The following is a 16,936-nucleotide window of genomic DNA, read 5'->3' on the forward strand; positions in this document are numbered from 1 at the left end:
GAGTAGCTTCACTTCCGCATCTGTTTTGCCCTCTGGCCATTCCCGACAATGTCTTCCTAGAGTGGGTGAAATGACTGTGTTGAATAGATGGTTGAGGTTTTTGGGGTTTTTCTCCCATTCTTTTGTTTCTTTCAGGTCTTGTAGTCGGCATACTAGCTGGATTGTGTCTTCTGCTTGTCCCATCCATGATCTTCCTCGTCCTAGACGGCTGCCTTTTGGTTCTTTGACTGCGTCATGCAGTGGGTTTTGAGGGTTTTCTAATGCTTTGAAGTAGGTCTTGACCTGTTCTAACTTGTTTCTGGCCTGTACTGAAGGAAGGTCAAGCAGGTATCGCATGGTTTCTGTGGGCGTGTCTTTTGTTGTTCCAAGGATCAGCCTCATAGCTTCATTTTGTACTCTTTCTAATTTTAGGAGGTTGCTTTGAGACGGTGTTGTAAGCCCAAGTCCGTAGTCGATCATGCTGAGGACGAGTGATTGGTATAGCAGGAAGAGGTGGCGTTGTTCAATTCCTTTGGTTGCCATTGCTTTTAAGACTGAAAGGCCCTTTTTGCATTTGAGAACAGTATTTTCCGTATGTTTTCTGAAGGTCAGCATCCTGTCGAAGTGTATTCCTAGGTAGCGTAGGCATTCAGTTTTCTCAATTTGAATTCCATCGAATGACACAGAAGGTGGTGATTTGCTCGCGGTTTTGTTGTTAAGGGTGCACAGCAACGTTTGGGCTTTCGCTGGATTGATGGAAGATCCTGTGTCTTTGCACCATTGAGCAATATTGTTTAGTTGTTTCTGGACGGCTTCAGTTCTTTCCTGAGCATCTTTCGAAGTTTTGAAGACCAGGCCATCATCCGCAAGGGTAAGCACCCGAGCAATTCCATTGTTGTTTAAGTCTGCAAGGCCCTTCGTGTAGACATTGTAGAGGACAGGAGAGAGCGGAGACCCTTGTGGCAGTCCCATGGATAGTTTAGAAGGTGCAGACATCCAATCTCCGAGGCGTAGGACGACAGTTCTTTCCTGAAGCGCTGCTGCTATCCATCTTGTCAGTGTCAAACTTACTCCATAACTTAGTAGCAGCTCCATGAGGTGCGCAAACTGGACTTTATTGTAGGCATCTTCAAGGTCAATTGCTACTGCTAGTGTTTCTTCTTTTCTTTGGAATCCTTCATACACCTCATATGCAAAAGCAGCTGCATTTTCCCATGTGGACTTGCCTGTTCTGTAACCACCTTGATTTGAAGGGAGAATGTGCCTGTGTTCAAGATCCCTTGCAAGTTTCCTGGCTATCATGCGTTCCATGAGCTTTCCAGCAATGTTTTGCATGGTTAGGATCCGGTAGCCGCTTACCTGATGATGGTCCTTTCCTGGTTTTGGTATGGGTTTTAAGAAGCTGTGTGTCCAGTCCTCCGGCACTTGTCCATTGTGGAAACTGTTTTGATATAGACTGAAAAGTTTGCTTCTGTCTTCTTCCGATAGCTCCTTGATGTCTGAGTAACGAACTTTGTCTGGGCCAGGAGCCGATTCTTTCTTGCATTTAGCTATTGCCTCGTTTAGATCATCCATTGTCAAGTCATCATCAGGTCCAGTCTGCATAAGGGTTTGGTTTAACTCCTCAATATATTTCTTTTTCTCATCTAAGTTTCTTTGATCACTCTGTTGTATGAAACGTTTGAGCAAAGCAGATCCTTTTTCTTCATTTGTCTTAAGCTTGGTTCCGTCAGTGTCTAACATCTCTGGGGTTGTTGTTGTGCACGTTTTCCCTTCCATGCGACGATAAAATTGCCAGAACTCTGTCAATGTTGTGTCATAACTGAGTGTCTCGCAAAACTGTTTCCACCTGTCATTTTTGGCCTCTTGAGCAATGACTTCAAACTGTTTGGTTTTTTCTTTCATTTTTGTTTCAATATCTTTGTCCGGAGATGGTTTTGTTCTTTCTTTTTGCCAAAGTTTGACAGCCGCATGTTTTTCTATCCAGGCTCTCTCTGTGTCGGTATTCCACCATGGGGGCTGAATAGTTTGCATCCTGTTCAGTGCCGTTCTTTTGTTTCTTCTGCGTCTTAATTTTTCGATGACAGTTGCCTCTTTGGTTTCATACTGAAATGGATCACGCAGTTTCATACAGGGTTTATCTGACAGTTTCTGTAGACTGAAAGCTACCGGGAGGTGGTCGCTGCCTTGGTATGGAAGCGTCTCTGCATTCATTTCTGCTCTGAATTTTGGAGATGTTAGAGCGATGTCGATCACACTGTCACTGTCCCCTTGTCTTGTTCCAAGGCGAGTTGGGGATGTGGTTGTTAATGGGCTAAGAAGAATTTCCCCTATCATTCCTTCAAGTGCAAGTCCTTGTGGGTTGGTGTTCCGCTGGTCCCATAACTTCGATCTTGCATTAAGGTCTCCACAGATAATGACCGAGTCTCCAAGTTCGTTCTCTATTTCCTCTAAAAAGGCCCAATCCTCTTTTGTTATGCAGGTTCCTGGGTGAACATAGGCATTGATGAGCACGATGCTTTTGTGAACTCCGTCAGGTTTTTCAAGACGCACCCCCACTAATTCACATGAGTTGCTACACCATTTCTCTAGATTTATGGTGGAAACTTTGTTTTTTAGGTTTTTGTTCAGTATGATTGCTACCCCTCTTCCTTCATTCCTTTGAAGGACTGTGAAATTCTCAAAATGTATTGGTCTGTCTGCACTTGTCCTGGTCTCTTGGAGACATAGAATGTCAAAATCATATGCCAATTTCTCAATTGTTGAGATTCTCATTCTTGCGCTGGAACAATTCCAACTGCCGATTCTAAAGAATTTCTTTGACAGCCGCTCTGCTTTTGTCATTCTGCTACCTAAGCACAATCTTTTCCCACCTCTTTTGCCACGCCTGTTTTGGGGTTTTGGGGATCTGACTTTATGTCTCGTGCTATGCAGCTGATCCCCGAGGTGCACGCGAGACAGGTTTTTTTTTGTATCCATAGAAGGGTGTTCTATGTGGTGAGGGAAAATATTCGGTCACCCTGACAGAGCCTCTTATCAGGGAAGGGCAATGGATGTCCATCTGTGTGGAGTCCGTCAGCCTGGTGTCGCCCTAAGGCCAGACTGCATACAGTTAGTGACTGTTTAACCCAACAGCCATTCATCCCATAGGTACTGTATGAAAGCCGTGGGATTGGGGATTTTTGTTGGGTTGTCTCCTCTTTGCCAGTGGAAGGGTGCATATGGGTATTGTTTCATAGCAGGTTATTCTGAAATATTTCAGAATAGTTTTGAGCCCTCTCTGTGATTCACTAATAATTCAATGATTAAACAACAACGCGAGAACAAATTATCAGTCAATTGCACCGAAATAGCACTTTGTCCTCACAAAGATAAGTCCTCTCAATTACACAGAAATAGCACTTTGTCCTCACAAAGATGGCCCTCTCAATAATTTACTAATAATTCAAAGATTAAACAATAACTTGATGACAAACTATTAATCAAAATCACAGAAAAATTACTTATCTGTTTTGAAGCTTGTAGGCTCTCCATTAAAATAACCAGTGGTGGTTTTAACACCTGGTAGACTTTGACTTTTACACTGACTGACTGGATGGTTTTAACATCCAGTTTTCATATACACATTTCTATCTACACTCTTCTGAATCTGGCCTGCTTGCCTGCCTGCTTGCCTGCCAGCCACTCGAGGTGGGTCCACTGGGCATTACATAACCCACTGGGCATTACATAACCCAGTGGTCATCACAGCGTGGTTTTAACTCAGTGCTCTACACATTTTGAGCCCTCTCTGTGATTCACTAATAATTCAATGATTAAACAACAACGCGAGAACAAATTATCAGTCAATTGCACCGAAATAGCACTTTGTCCTCACAAAGATAAGTCCTCTCAATTACACAGAAATAGCACTTTGTCCTCACAAAGATGGCCCTCTCAATAATTTACTAATAATTCAAAGATTAAACAATAACTTGATGACAAACTATTAATCAAAATCACAGAAAAATTACTTATCTGTTTTGAAGCTTGTAGGCTCTCCATTAAAATAACCAGTGGTGGTTTTAACACCTGGTAGACTTTGACTTTTACACTGACTGACTGGATGGTTTTAACATCCAGTTTTCATATACACATTTCTATCTACACTCTTCTGAATCTGGCCTGCTTGCCTGCCTGCTTGCCTGCCAGCCACTCGAGGTGGGTCCACTGGGCATTACATAACCCACTGGGCATTACATAACCCAGTGGTCATCACAGCGTGGTTTTAACTCAGTGCTCTACACATTTTGAGCCCTCTCTGTGATTCACTAATAATTCAATGATTAAACAACAACGCGAGAACAAATTATCAGTCAATTGCACCGAAATAGCACTTTGTCCTCACAAAGATAAGTCCTCTCAATTACACAGAAATAGCACTTTGTCCTCACAAAGATGGCCCTCTCAATAATTTACTAATAATTCAAAGATTAAACAATAACCAGGAGAACAAATAACAAATAGTCTACATTGAGCTGAGCTGCTAAATCACTTCAATTAAAATTTTATATGTTCAACTGGAGTGATGTGATTAGAAAGGAGGATAATTGAGGGTAGAAAGGTACATGGTGATCTCATTGAGACATACAAACTTTTCAATGGTCATGTTGATGTGTCTTGGGATAAGTCCTCTGCACTTCAATCAGTACAGTTCCACATGAAATACTGATGGAAAAATTTGTGTACAACGTTCAAATACTAATACAAGAAATAAAGCTTTGCTTCAGTAATCGAGTTGCTAATGGATGGAATCAACTGCCACCTCAACTAAATTAACCATTTGCTAATTCATTCAAGTATCAACTGGACAATTCTACAAAACTCTTAACTATTTTAAGAGAGTTTTGATGAATAAATAAATTGTAAATGAAGCGTCGAACGTTGACCAAAATTTCTACCAAAATATGTTATGAAACAAAGAAGGGACTGTGTCTCTGTCCTCCTCCTCCTCCTTCTGGGCGACTAAAATAAAAGCAAAATTACACGAAATAGGTTTGGGATGTGCATAGATTAATCAGGGTGTTGGGAACATAACTGCTGCATTTCTGCAGATTTTCGAAACATACTTATTGATCGTCGATGCCAAGAATGGAATGCTCACATTCAAGGCAGTAACATATTTCATTTGTATCGACAGTTTAAATCGCTGCATTGTATTACAACGTATATGTCAATGAAAATGGATAAACATTTAAAATTCACGATGACAGATTTAGATTTGGCTTGTCTTGTTCATCTTTTCGTTAAAGACCACATACTGAAAAGTGATCCCATTTGTTCATCTTGTACAGACACAGGTGGAAGTGAAGAATATTTTTGTTGTTTCTTCCTTGATTATCTCAGAAAACTAAAATCCCTAAGAAGTTTAACTTGAAAGACACCCTTCTGCATTCAAACTAATATTGCTCATGACTTCTGTGAATGAAGATGCTGATGAAGAATTTACCATTTATTAGTATGAGGCATTTCAGATTCGGTCTATTAGTTGTACGTAACACGTGTGGTATGTTTTTTTCTGATATATTCAATGTCATATTTGTTGTATCAATGAACTATTGTTTGCATAAGGGGCCTTATATGGCCTGTATTCGTTCGTTCGTTCATTCTCTCTGTCTCTGTCTGTCTGTCTTTCTCTCACCCGCATGCACGCATACACGCATTCAGATTCACATACACAATACATTCAGATACGTAAACATACACATACATAGGTACACACACACAAATTCTCTCTCTCTCTCTCTCTCTCTCTCTCTCTCTGTGCTTCACACACACACACACACACACACACACACACACACACACACACACACACTGACATGTGCGCCATCCGAACACGTCAGCTAAAAAGCACGTAAACAACTTTTCACAAATGCATTGGAAACACCGTTTCAGCTCTTGGAAATAAATCATCAATACCATACTGATCAATAGCAATGGGTTCTCTGTGCCCCATTGAAGAGCAGTTTATAGTGATCAATTTGGAAAAAGCAAACTGACAACACACACACACACACACACGCACGCACGCACGCACGCACGCACGCACACACACACACACACACACACACACACAAAACAAACAAAACTTGTTTGTGCTCGCCAGCTACGCAGCACAAGACTCGCTGCATGAATTATTCACAAAACGGAAGGGTTTCCTGTTGCAACGTTGAGGTACAAAATGTCACAACGGTACAAAATGTCGTAATTGCGGTATGCGCGGTACAAAATACCACAGCGTTAGAAAAATGTCACATTTTGTTCCACATTGTCGTATATCTATGTCAACTGCGGTACAATTTGTCACACAGAAATGAACCGTTTTCCGTCGGGTCTGACTCGTCAGTTGTGTAACGTACAGTTGAAAAGGTGAATAAACAATGACCACTACCACAGTGAGCGTCGGTAGTCGACAGAGTGGGGAAGGGACTGCACAACTCCACTTCACTAAAAAAAAAAAAAAAAAAAAGTCACCTGTGCTGGTCAGGCAACCAGGCTATTGTCGGAACGTCGAGCTAGCCCTTCAAGACCCAGCTTTCCCAAGCCCTGCGGTGATGGAGAAGTGGTAACGGGGACAGGCAGAGGATGCTACTGGCAGTTCCTAATCACGACTCTGCACGCAGGCGGCTGTGGGGTGATGGTCGTCTGCCGTAGACTGGGGCAGATGAGGCGCCCGTATCCTCCCACAGTCTCAGAGCAGCCCTTTTTAGGGACAGCACTGCTCTCCCCACATGGGGAATGGGAGATAAAAGGATCCCTAAACAAAGCCTGCCTCGCCTAGTACCTAGTAGGAAACCGCACCTACTTGCTAGCGGTCAAAAACAACAGAAGAAAGAACCAGGAGTCATGCCCTGACTCTGGCTGCCTGGAATGTTCGCACCCTTTTAGACAGAAACGACAGACCAGAAAGGCGCACAGCACTCATTGCTAGAATGCTTGATTGCTACCAGGTGGACATAGCAGCCCTGAGCGAAACCAGGTTTGCCAGTGAAACCCAGCTGGAGGAAGTTGGAGGGGGCTACACCTTCTACTGCATTGGGAAGCCAGATGACACCCCAAGAACCTCAGGCGTGGGCTTTGCCTTACGAACCAAATTTGCACGACAGCTTGACAGCCTTCTACGTGGGATAAACGATAGGCTGATGACCCTGCGTCTAAAGCTGTCTGAGGATCGCTTCTCCACAGTCATCAGCTGCTATGCCCCGACAATGACCAATCCTGATGACATCAAAGAAGCTTTCTACGAGGAGCTCAGCTGCACCATTTCAGCGGTAGACAGAAAGGACAGGCTGATCATCCTTGGGGATTTCAATGCCTGCGTCCTCGTGGCCAAAAGTCCTAGGACAGCACGGCACTGGCAAGTGCAACTCCAACGGACTGCTTTTGCTCTCGCTCTGCGCGCAGCATGGACTGCGGACCATCATCAACACCCTCTTCAAACAAGTGGACAATTACAAGAACACATGGATGCACCCCTGCTATAAGCAGTGGCACATGCTGGGCTATGTGATTGTCCGGCAGGTGTGACAGAGGTGATGTTTCCATTACACGCTGCATGAGAGGAGCAGTCTGTTGGTCGGACCATCACCTGGTGTGCAGCAAGATGAACATCAGACTTGCATGCAAGCTCCAACCAGCCAGGCAGAAACCCCCTAGGAAGCTGAACATCCACCGCCTCCCTATCACCAACGATGTGCTGCAGCAGCAAATCCAAGCAGCTCTCCAAGAAATTCCTGCATCGACTGATGTAGAAGAGGTATGGAGCACCTTTAGAGATGCTGTGTACACAGCTGCAGCTGACACACTAGGCTTTGTACAGAGGAGCCACAAAGACTGGTATGACGAGAACAACTCTGGAATCTCCAAGCTCCTGGACACACTGCATATACGGCATCAGGATCACATTTCCGATAAAGACTGCCAGAGGAAGAAGGACCAGTTCTTGCAAACCAGGCAACTCGTACAGAAGAGGCTGCGTGAGATGAAGAACACCTGGTGGGAGAGAAAGTCCGAAGAACTTCAGTTCGCTGCTGATGCTCACGACATGAAGACCTTCCATGATGGTCTCCGAACTGTGTATAGGCCGAGAGTCACAGGATCAACCCCTGTCCGAGCCTTGGACCAGACCGCCCTCCTGACAGACAAGAAAGACATCCTTGCCTGCTGGTCAGAGCAATTCAACACCATCCTAGACAGGGACTCGTCCATATCTGACGAGGTAATTGCAGCCCTCCCACAGCTACCAGTCAATGACTCGCTAGCTGCCCCTCCCACCAAGGCCGAGACCCAGAAGGCCCTGAAGCTGACAAAGTCAGGAAAAGCAACAGGAGCGGATGGAATCCAGGCTGACATCTACAAGTATGGAGGCGAGGTGCTGACAGACAAGCTGACTGCCCTGTTCCAGTCTATCTGGGAGAGAGGGGAGGTCCCCCAGGATTTCAAGGATGCTTCAATTGTCCAAATTTACAAACGGAAGGGAGACAAAACATCCTGCTATCGATAACCACCATGGAATCTCTCTCCTCTGCATCGCTGGCAAGATCTTCGCCCGCATCATACTAAACAGACTGGTTGACCATGTCTCCATACGCCAGATGCAAGTGAAGTGCCGTGAGCAGAACAAGGAGCTCCACATGGTCTTTGTAGACCTGACTAAGGCCTTCGACATGGTGAACCGCTGTGGTCTGTGGAAGATCCTCCTAAAGTTTGGCTGCCCAGAGAGCCTAATCCAGCTGATTGCATCATTCCACGATGGCATGCAGGCAAGAGTACAGGAAAATACTGACATGTCGGATTCGTTCCCTGTGGTAAATGGAGTGAAGCAGGGCTGCGTCCTGGCACCCACACTGTTCTCCATTCTCTTCTCTGCCATGCTGATTGACGCCTTCCAAGACTGTGACTGGGGCATCTACATTCAGTTTTGCACAGATGGGAAACTTTTCAACTTGCGGTGACTCCACGCCAGGTCCAGGGTGTTTGAGGCACTGTTGAGAGAGTTCCTCTTCGCTGATGACTGCGCGCTTGCTGCACACACCCATGAGGACATGCAGTTCATTATGGATAGGTTCTCAACCTCCTGCAGACGCTTTGGACTCACCATGTAACCAACCAGCTAGCTCACAGAACGCCAGTGCCTCCCCCCCCACCTGTAATCAAGATCGATGACACAGAGATCAAGTCAGTCGACAAATTTTGCTACCTGGGCAGCACCCTATGCAGCAACGGAGCCCTTGATGCAGAAGTGACGATGCGCATCGCCAAGGCCAGCTCCACCTTTGGCAGACTCAACAACAGGCTGTGGAACAACAAAAGCATGAGGCTCAGCACCAAAATCAAAACCTACAGAGCTGTTGTGCTGACCACCTTGTTGTACTGCTGGGAAACATGGACGACGTATCGCCATCACATTCAACAACTTGAGCAGTTTCACCAGAGATGCCTACGAAAGATCCTCGGCATAAAGTGGCAAGACAAGGTCTCCAACCTCCAGGTCCTAGAGAGGAGTGGCCTGCCCAGCATTGAAAGCCTGCTGATCCAGTGCTAGCTACGCTGGACAGGACACGTTGTCCGCATGACAGACAGCAGGATCCCAAATATGCTCTTGTATGACCAGCTGAAGGAAGGCCACCACGAACTTGGAAGACCCTGCAAGTGCTTCAAGGACACATTGAAGACAAACCTCAAAGCCTGTGACATAGATATTGCTTCCTGGGAAACTGATGCCCTTGACTGCTCTCGCTGGAGGATGCTGTGCTCTAGTGGCATAAAGACGTTTGAAAACAAGAGAACGCTGGCCATTAAGGAGAAGCGTGAGCGAAGGAAGCAGGGCTCAACTTCTGGAGACGTTTTCCCTTGCAACACCTGTGGGGAGTGCTGCACATCCAGAATCGGCCTCTTCTCCCATATGAGAACACACACCGACAGATAAGCCTGCCTGCCTACTCATCCGTCGGTCCGACGGGAGACTCATTGAATACCACACAGACACACATGGCCTAGTTATTAAGGTGTCTGCTTAAGGAGTGTAAGCTTCGAAGTTTGATTCCCAACTAAGTTAAACCAAAGACTTTAAAACTGATATCCCAGCATAGGTCAGAGATCACTTTGACGAAACTGTAGATTTTGACTATCTAACATCTTATTAGTGTGTCGGGAGTACTACTGTACCTTGTATAATGTAGATGACCGGTGGTCAGTGACAATGACCACTGGTCACTGACTTTAAAAAAATGAAAATTTGACTCTCAACAGTTTATTTATGTCACCAGAAAATTTCTGCACCATGTATAAAGCAGATGACCAGTGCCATCGACCAGTGGTCACTTTGATGTAAATAGCAGATTTTGACTAAACAGCAGCTTATTACTGTCCCCAGTGTACTACTGTGCCTTGTACAATGCAGATGACCAGCGGTCAATGAAAATGACTTGTGATCACTTTGACCTAAAATGTTAGATTCTGACTCTAACAGCTTATTACTATCTCCAGAGAATTTTTGTACCATAATAATGATGTTGTGTTCACACACACAATTGAAGGCTGTTTGTTAAACCGATTTACGCTTTCCCACATTGAATCCGCACGATTTGTTGACGTATAATTTTGGGGGGACGTTTACATGTGTGATGGGGTGGTAAGGTGGTGTTAGAGAAGGTGAAGACAGGTAGAAGGTGTTTGCAGAAGAGAGCCGCGGCCAGGCAAGGTAGACTCGGGAAGGCAGTGCGCTGGTTTTCTTCTTTTATGCTTTCATTCTTCCAGACCAGGAGAGTTCTCTCTTTGTCTGGCACTCGCTTACTCCTTATATTCTGTTCCGCCGAACCGCAAAGCCAGCGCCGCGAAGCGACTCACGAAACCGGCCCTCCGCGAGCCTTGAGGGGCCAAGCTTGTGTTTGTTTGACCAAATTTAGCGGCTTCTGACATTCGGCTCGGGGAACTAACATAGACATATTATATATCACACAAAACTACAAGAGACGAGCATTTTCTTAAGCTAAATCATTTTCTACAAAAAACAATGTAGTAAAAAAACTGTAAACAAAAAGAGTCACTGAATGAACGAGCTTTTAACGAGTTCATGTATCATTTCTGTACATTACAATAATTAATACGTCGCGATATGTAATATAATTGTAACAGTTAAGTAACTGAAAATCCTGAATTTCCAACTATATAAAATTCATCTATAGAATCTGCTTCTAGAGTCAAGATTTTTTATGTCAAAATTCAAGAGAAAACTCAACGGACAGCTCCCGTGTCGGCACCGCTTGGCGGTGCTTTTGGCACTCGTGATCGACAATGAAATACTTCGTTTAAACCAACTACAACACAACTATACATGTATGATACGAATCAGATTGATAACAGAAATGCAAACATCTTCAAGATACGCTATAAAAATGTCTAGGTATTGTAAAAACATATTTTGCTCAAATCGGCACTGACGAATTCCAAGTGGCTTGAAGAAGACAGTTTTGTGGGGCCGAAATGCTGTCAGACATTTCGTACCATCGCATGCCTATAACTTAGGTGTACACGGAAAGCGGTACACGAGAAGAAAGCTTAATCATTTACATTTTAATGCACAATCTAAATTCCATAGCAACTATATCGATTTATAGAAAACGAAGGTATTTTATATGTTTCAACTGAGTGGATTTCGAAGATCGCGCCAAAATTCATTCACATAAATATTAGTTTTAAAAAGTTATAGGCTACCTGGCCAAATGATATCATTACAGTCAAAAAGTATGATCTTTCTGAAGTCCAATAACATAAAAACTATAATCTCATCTGTAAGGAAGTGTTTGTAATTTAACAAATTGATGAAAAAACCATACGGTTCCCTGTAAAGGGAGATAACTTGTGACCGATTTACAAACTTCCTTAGTTACCTTCGGCGAGTCACAAAAGTCGTCTGCTAAGCTGGCCCCGAATAAAGATTGTAGCCAACCCGGCTACACATGTACAGAAGTAACACAGAAAAGGGGAACTGAAAATTGATATGTGACTTTGATTGTATTTGAATAGTTTAACAGACACTTTTACTAGAAAATGAGTGTATGTGCTGTCAGAGACAGATGTGCTGACCACCTGTCAAGATGAAGAAACAAAACAGTCACACAAATTATGAGTTCAGAGATGCATATTACCACGTGGAATATTGTGGAATATTGATACATGTGCAATTTCAGTCTCCTACAGGAACCGAAAGTAAGTCAGGGGAAATCTTCCCTCGTATGATGATAATCTGATTGATATGGCGCCTTTCCATGTAAAACATGCTTAACTGCGCAGATTCACGATTCAAACATGAATTTATTCACTAAAATGTATTGACATCCATCCAAAGCAAACATATACACACAAAACAATCACGCACAACACGGCATATATATATATATATATATATATATAATTACAATACCAAAATGACAGAATCTCATGTCACAGCATCAACATCACAAAACTTTAAACCATATCACACTACTATAAACCAAATCGGAATTAGTCACATATATCAAAATGCCCAAATCAAATCACAATACATTGCTCCGGCGTGACAGTCGATTTGATAAATACACCGTTATTCTACGAAGAAACGTGCCGTTTTATGTGTAAAACTTTAGCAAATATTGCTGTTTGTGGCTTATATGTTCATTGCAGTCACAAAGATTTCCTTCCCATTATCCTGGCTAACATTAATCCTGTTTGGGACCAGTGAATTCTTTTATGAAGCAGATCTTAAGTGATAAATGCAATGAGTTATGTAGTGTCTACAGTAAAGAAAGCCATTGAAATTTTCACTCTCATATTTTCATTCATCCTCCGCCCCCCCCCTCCTCCCCCCACCCCATATCACAAAAATGTGGTGTCATTACCGTGGGATAAAACTGTTTCATCATTCTAGTTTATGTTTTGATATGACAGTTTAATGGATGCAGTACTTCAACGTCTTACGAAGTAATTTTTGGCAAGAAACAGGACATATATTAATAATTATTGTTTGCTATTCAATTCTAACATATTAACATATTTCCTTTCGTTACCCTACACATTTCCTGGCAAGCAGCTGTAGTATTCAGTTTCATGCACCGACATGACTGCTGATTTCATGAATGCTATTTTCGTACGTGGTGTCACATTCTTTTCCCGAGAAATATGCAGTGTTGCACGTACAACATTACCCAGTTTTATTGTTTGTGGTCAATCAAACAATAACTACTACATTATGCTGTTTCTAGCTAAAACTACTTCTAAAACTCATCTTCAAGGCTATTGTATAATTAATTGTTATGTACCTACATTAGAACTAATTTGATAAATGCAATGGTATAGTTTTTGCCACGTCAATACTGTTATTGTTTGTGGCATCATAAAGATTTTCTGTTAAATACCAATGACCTCCAAAGCTGTTCATAGCTGATTTCATAAAATGAAATGCTGTAATGTTTTAAAACGTTTTGAAACAGTAAAAACAGTGCTCGCTGTTACTGTGCTTTACTTTCAAACTCAGACCCATCTATGACAGATTTCCTTTTATTATACTGGATACTTTCTTGCAAACTGTTGCCTTGTTCTATATGATGCTCCGACGTGACAGTCGATTTGATAAATGCACCGTTATTTTATAAAGATACGTGCTGTTTCATGTGGAAAACTTTAGTCATTATTGTTGTTTGTGGCTTACTGTTCATCACAATCAAAAAACTTCCTTTCATTACCTTGGTCACCTTTTAACTCGTTTTTAACCCGTGGAGCGGATTGGAAGTGCTAAATGTTATGAGTTAAAAGTGTTTACAGTAAAGAAACCTATAAAAAAAAAAAAACCACACTTTTACTCCCATCTTTTCATTCATTCCCTCTCACAAAGATTTAATATCATGACAGTGGAACTAATCTTCAAAACTGTCGTATCATTCTATTTTTTGTTCCTGCATGATAGTTGATTCAGTGGATGCAGTGCTTCAACGTCTTATGAAGTAGTTTTATCTAGAAACAGCGCGTATAACAATGCCCAATCATCGATTGCTATTCAACTCTAACGCAGTAACATATTTCCTTTAATTACCACAGACATTTCCTGGCAAGCTGCTATATTATTCAGTTTCATGCACCGACATGACTGCTGACTTAATAAATGCTACTTTTGTAAGCTGTGTCACGTTCTTTACCTAAAAATATGCATTTGTATAAGTAAAGCAATACCTACATTTACTGTTTGTAGTTTAGAAACTTCTCAAAGATTTCCATTCACTACCCTTGAACTCATCTTCAAAACTTGGAGGATTCCACTCCCCGCAGGCAGGCATATTAACCTCTTGGCCATGTGTGTCTGTGGTCATTGTTTACTCACCTTTTCAACTGCACTTTGCACAACTGACGAGTCAGACCCGACGGAAACAGTGTATACATGTGTGACAAACTGTACCGCAGTTGACATGAATGTACGACAATGTGGAACAAAATGTCACAATCGTGACAAATTTTAATGCTGTGACATTTTGTACCGCGCACACTGGTACAAAAATCGTAGTTGAGACATTTTGTACCGTTGTGACATTTTGTACCGCAACAACTCCTCTGTGCTCAAGTCACATGAGGCCCTGTGTGTCTGTCTTGTGAGCTGCCGCCACACGGTACCTCTCTCTCTCTCTTTGAATGTCAGACCGACATGCTGCGCTGGCTTTTGTTTGGCCTTTGTGGTTGGCAGGTGTACAGAGGAGTGGGGGAAGGCATTCAACCGGTCTTTCACGGGGTACTTATCAGCAATTCCAATCGTTGGGTGGTGAGATAGAAAGGAGTATACTGGCACAGTGGAGATCGACTCTCACGACCTACTGTGTGCATACTGCTACACACAAGCACGCACACACCACACACACGTCACAGAAAGGTTGTGCCGCTAGTCCATTTGAACTCAGGCACAGTGACTACGGCCAGCAGGTTTCAGTGCCATGTCAGTCCACATTCCAGGGCTTCCCTGTCCATACCCCTCCCCACACCTCCTGCTGCCTCACAGGGACACAGACAAGGATAAATAACAAGGTCAAGCCATGTTCGTGTTCTCTTTTTATGATGTAAAATAGCAAGGTCAATGTCAAATTCAGATGTGTCCGCGAGAATGTCGTGTGTGTGTGCGTGCGTGCGTGCGTGTGTGCGTGCGTGTGTGTGTGTGTGCTTGTGCGTGTGTGTGCGTGCGTGCGTGTGTGTGTGTGTCCTTTGTCGTCGGAGTTGTGTTCGTGTCTTTCCCAATGCAAATCTAAGGAAAAAATGAGAGAGAGAAAAAGAAATAATCTCAAAACATTCTGGATATCACTGGCATGAACGGCTGATATAATAACCATCAATGTTGTCTGGCCTTTACACATATCAGTACCCTTCACCATATGTCAGACAGTATGCACTCTTATCACAGAGATCTATGTGAGGTAAAATAAGTAAACCGTGTATAACAACACAAGACTGACTCTCAGTGCTCTCATTGTTTACTAACTTATTAACCATATTACAAAATGTATTCCCACTTTGAACAAAGTATACCACTGGCACATAACGCAACTACTACACATGGGATCACAACTACCAACATGTCAAACATGTGTCCCATAACTATCTATTGTTACATCCATGTGCACTCACATGAAAAATCCTCAACACACACTGACACAGTGTTAGCCTGTAAATCTGTTCACCTTAAATATAACGGTCAACACCTGATAAACAAAATAGGTAGGTATACCTAATACACCCATATCACCTTCAGGAGTAGCACAAACAAAACACTATACACAGATACGACACACATATCTCTGCTGTTCATCATTACTCATTGCTTCAGTTACATTGTTTGAACTGTATGTGAACAGCTGATAAATCCACTGACATATCACTGAATAAGATCAGTAGCAAACACTTATGTAGGCATAACTACACTGTTCAGATCAAACATAGCACTAAACACCATAACAAAATATATGTAACAAAATAGTATTTGGGGAAGGTGGGGTGCGGGATGGTGGGGGAAGGGTGGGTGAGTGGGGTATTCAAAAGACATACAGTACTTCTACTACTGAGTGGCTGTATTTAACACCTTAACCATTTTTCTTTCAATCAGCCACTAGAACTGATAAGCAAACTAAACACATACACTGACTGTACTTACACAATCAATGGTTTCTCAATTGAAGACATGTTGCTTGAACTGACTGTACAACCACCACGTCAGCAATACTCTCGTGGAACATCACAATTTAACTAAAACAAAACTGTGCCTCCTAAGAGATTTAAGTTATTAAAGGCTCGCAAAGCGTTGCTGAAAAATCCCTGATTCCACTTAAAATGCAGGCTCGTGGTTGGACAGGTTTTTTGCCTACCATTCCTGCTCTGGCTTCACTGACAGGCTGTCATGAGTTGGGGGAACATATTTCTGACATGGGAAAGGAGTCTGGTCTGTTGATATCGTTTAACTGAGCAGCAGTGTCCCAGTACCACTGATTACTCTGACCCACACACACTATGCCTCACACCAGTTCAAACAACGGTTGAAACCCGAGCTCTGGCTCGCTGGCTCACTGAACTCTGTCTCATCCTTTCTCAAACAGGCAAAACTGAAACTCAGCAGCCAGATGCCCCGTGACCTGGCCGGCTGGGTTACTTTCGTTGTCAGTGTGTTTATTTCAGACTGACGACTGCTGCTAAACATAGAACCAGCACGAAGCGTATATGGACTGGATTGGTCCGCCTCCGTTCTTTTTGACTGACAGCGCTATTTCAAATTCGAAGTAAGCCAAAGCAGAAATAATTTCTAAAACTCGCTAAGCTTAGATATATTGTAGTTGTTTTTTTTCATTCAAGAGGAAGGCAGAAAATGTACCCATGCAAACTTATAGCTGTGTTTGTTGCCTGCCGATAGTTG

At 42.9% G+C, this 16,936-nt stretch overlaps 1 protein-coding gene across 1 annotated transcript in view; it reads right to left on the reverse strand.

Moving 5' to 3' along the window:
• LOC143297822 (dehydrogenase/reductase SDR family member 6-like) overlaps nucleotides 1–15,002 on the reverse strand; it is a 44,989-nt gene extending 29,987 nt beyond the window's left edge. Inside the window, exon 1 of the mRNA XM_076610331.1 lies at nucleotides 14,375–15,002. Within this exon, the coding sequence (XP_076466446.1) occupies nucleotides 14,375–14,433 (59 nt within the window). The 5' untranslated portion in view covers nucleotides 14,434–15,002. The remainder of the gene's footprint in view (nucleotides 1–14,374) is intronic.
• Between the last annotated feature and the right edge of the window lie 1,934 nt (nucleotides 15,003–16,936).

This window comes from Babylonia areolata, chromosome 23 (assembly GCF_041734735.1).
Source record: "Babylonia areolata isolate BAREFJ2019XMU chromosome 23, ASM4173473v1, whole genome shotgun sequence".
Taxonomy (NCBI): Eukaryota; Metazoa; Mollusca; class Gastropoda; order Neogastropoda; family Buccinidae; genus Babylonia; species Babylonia areolata.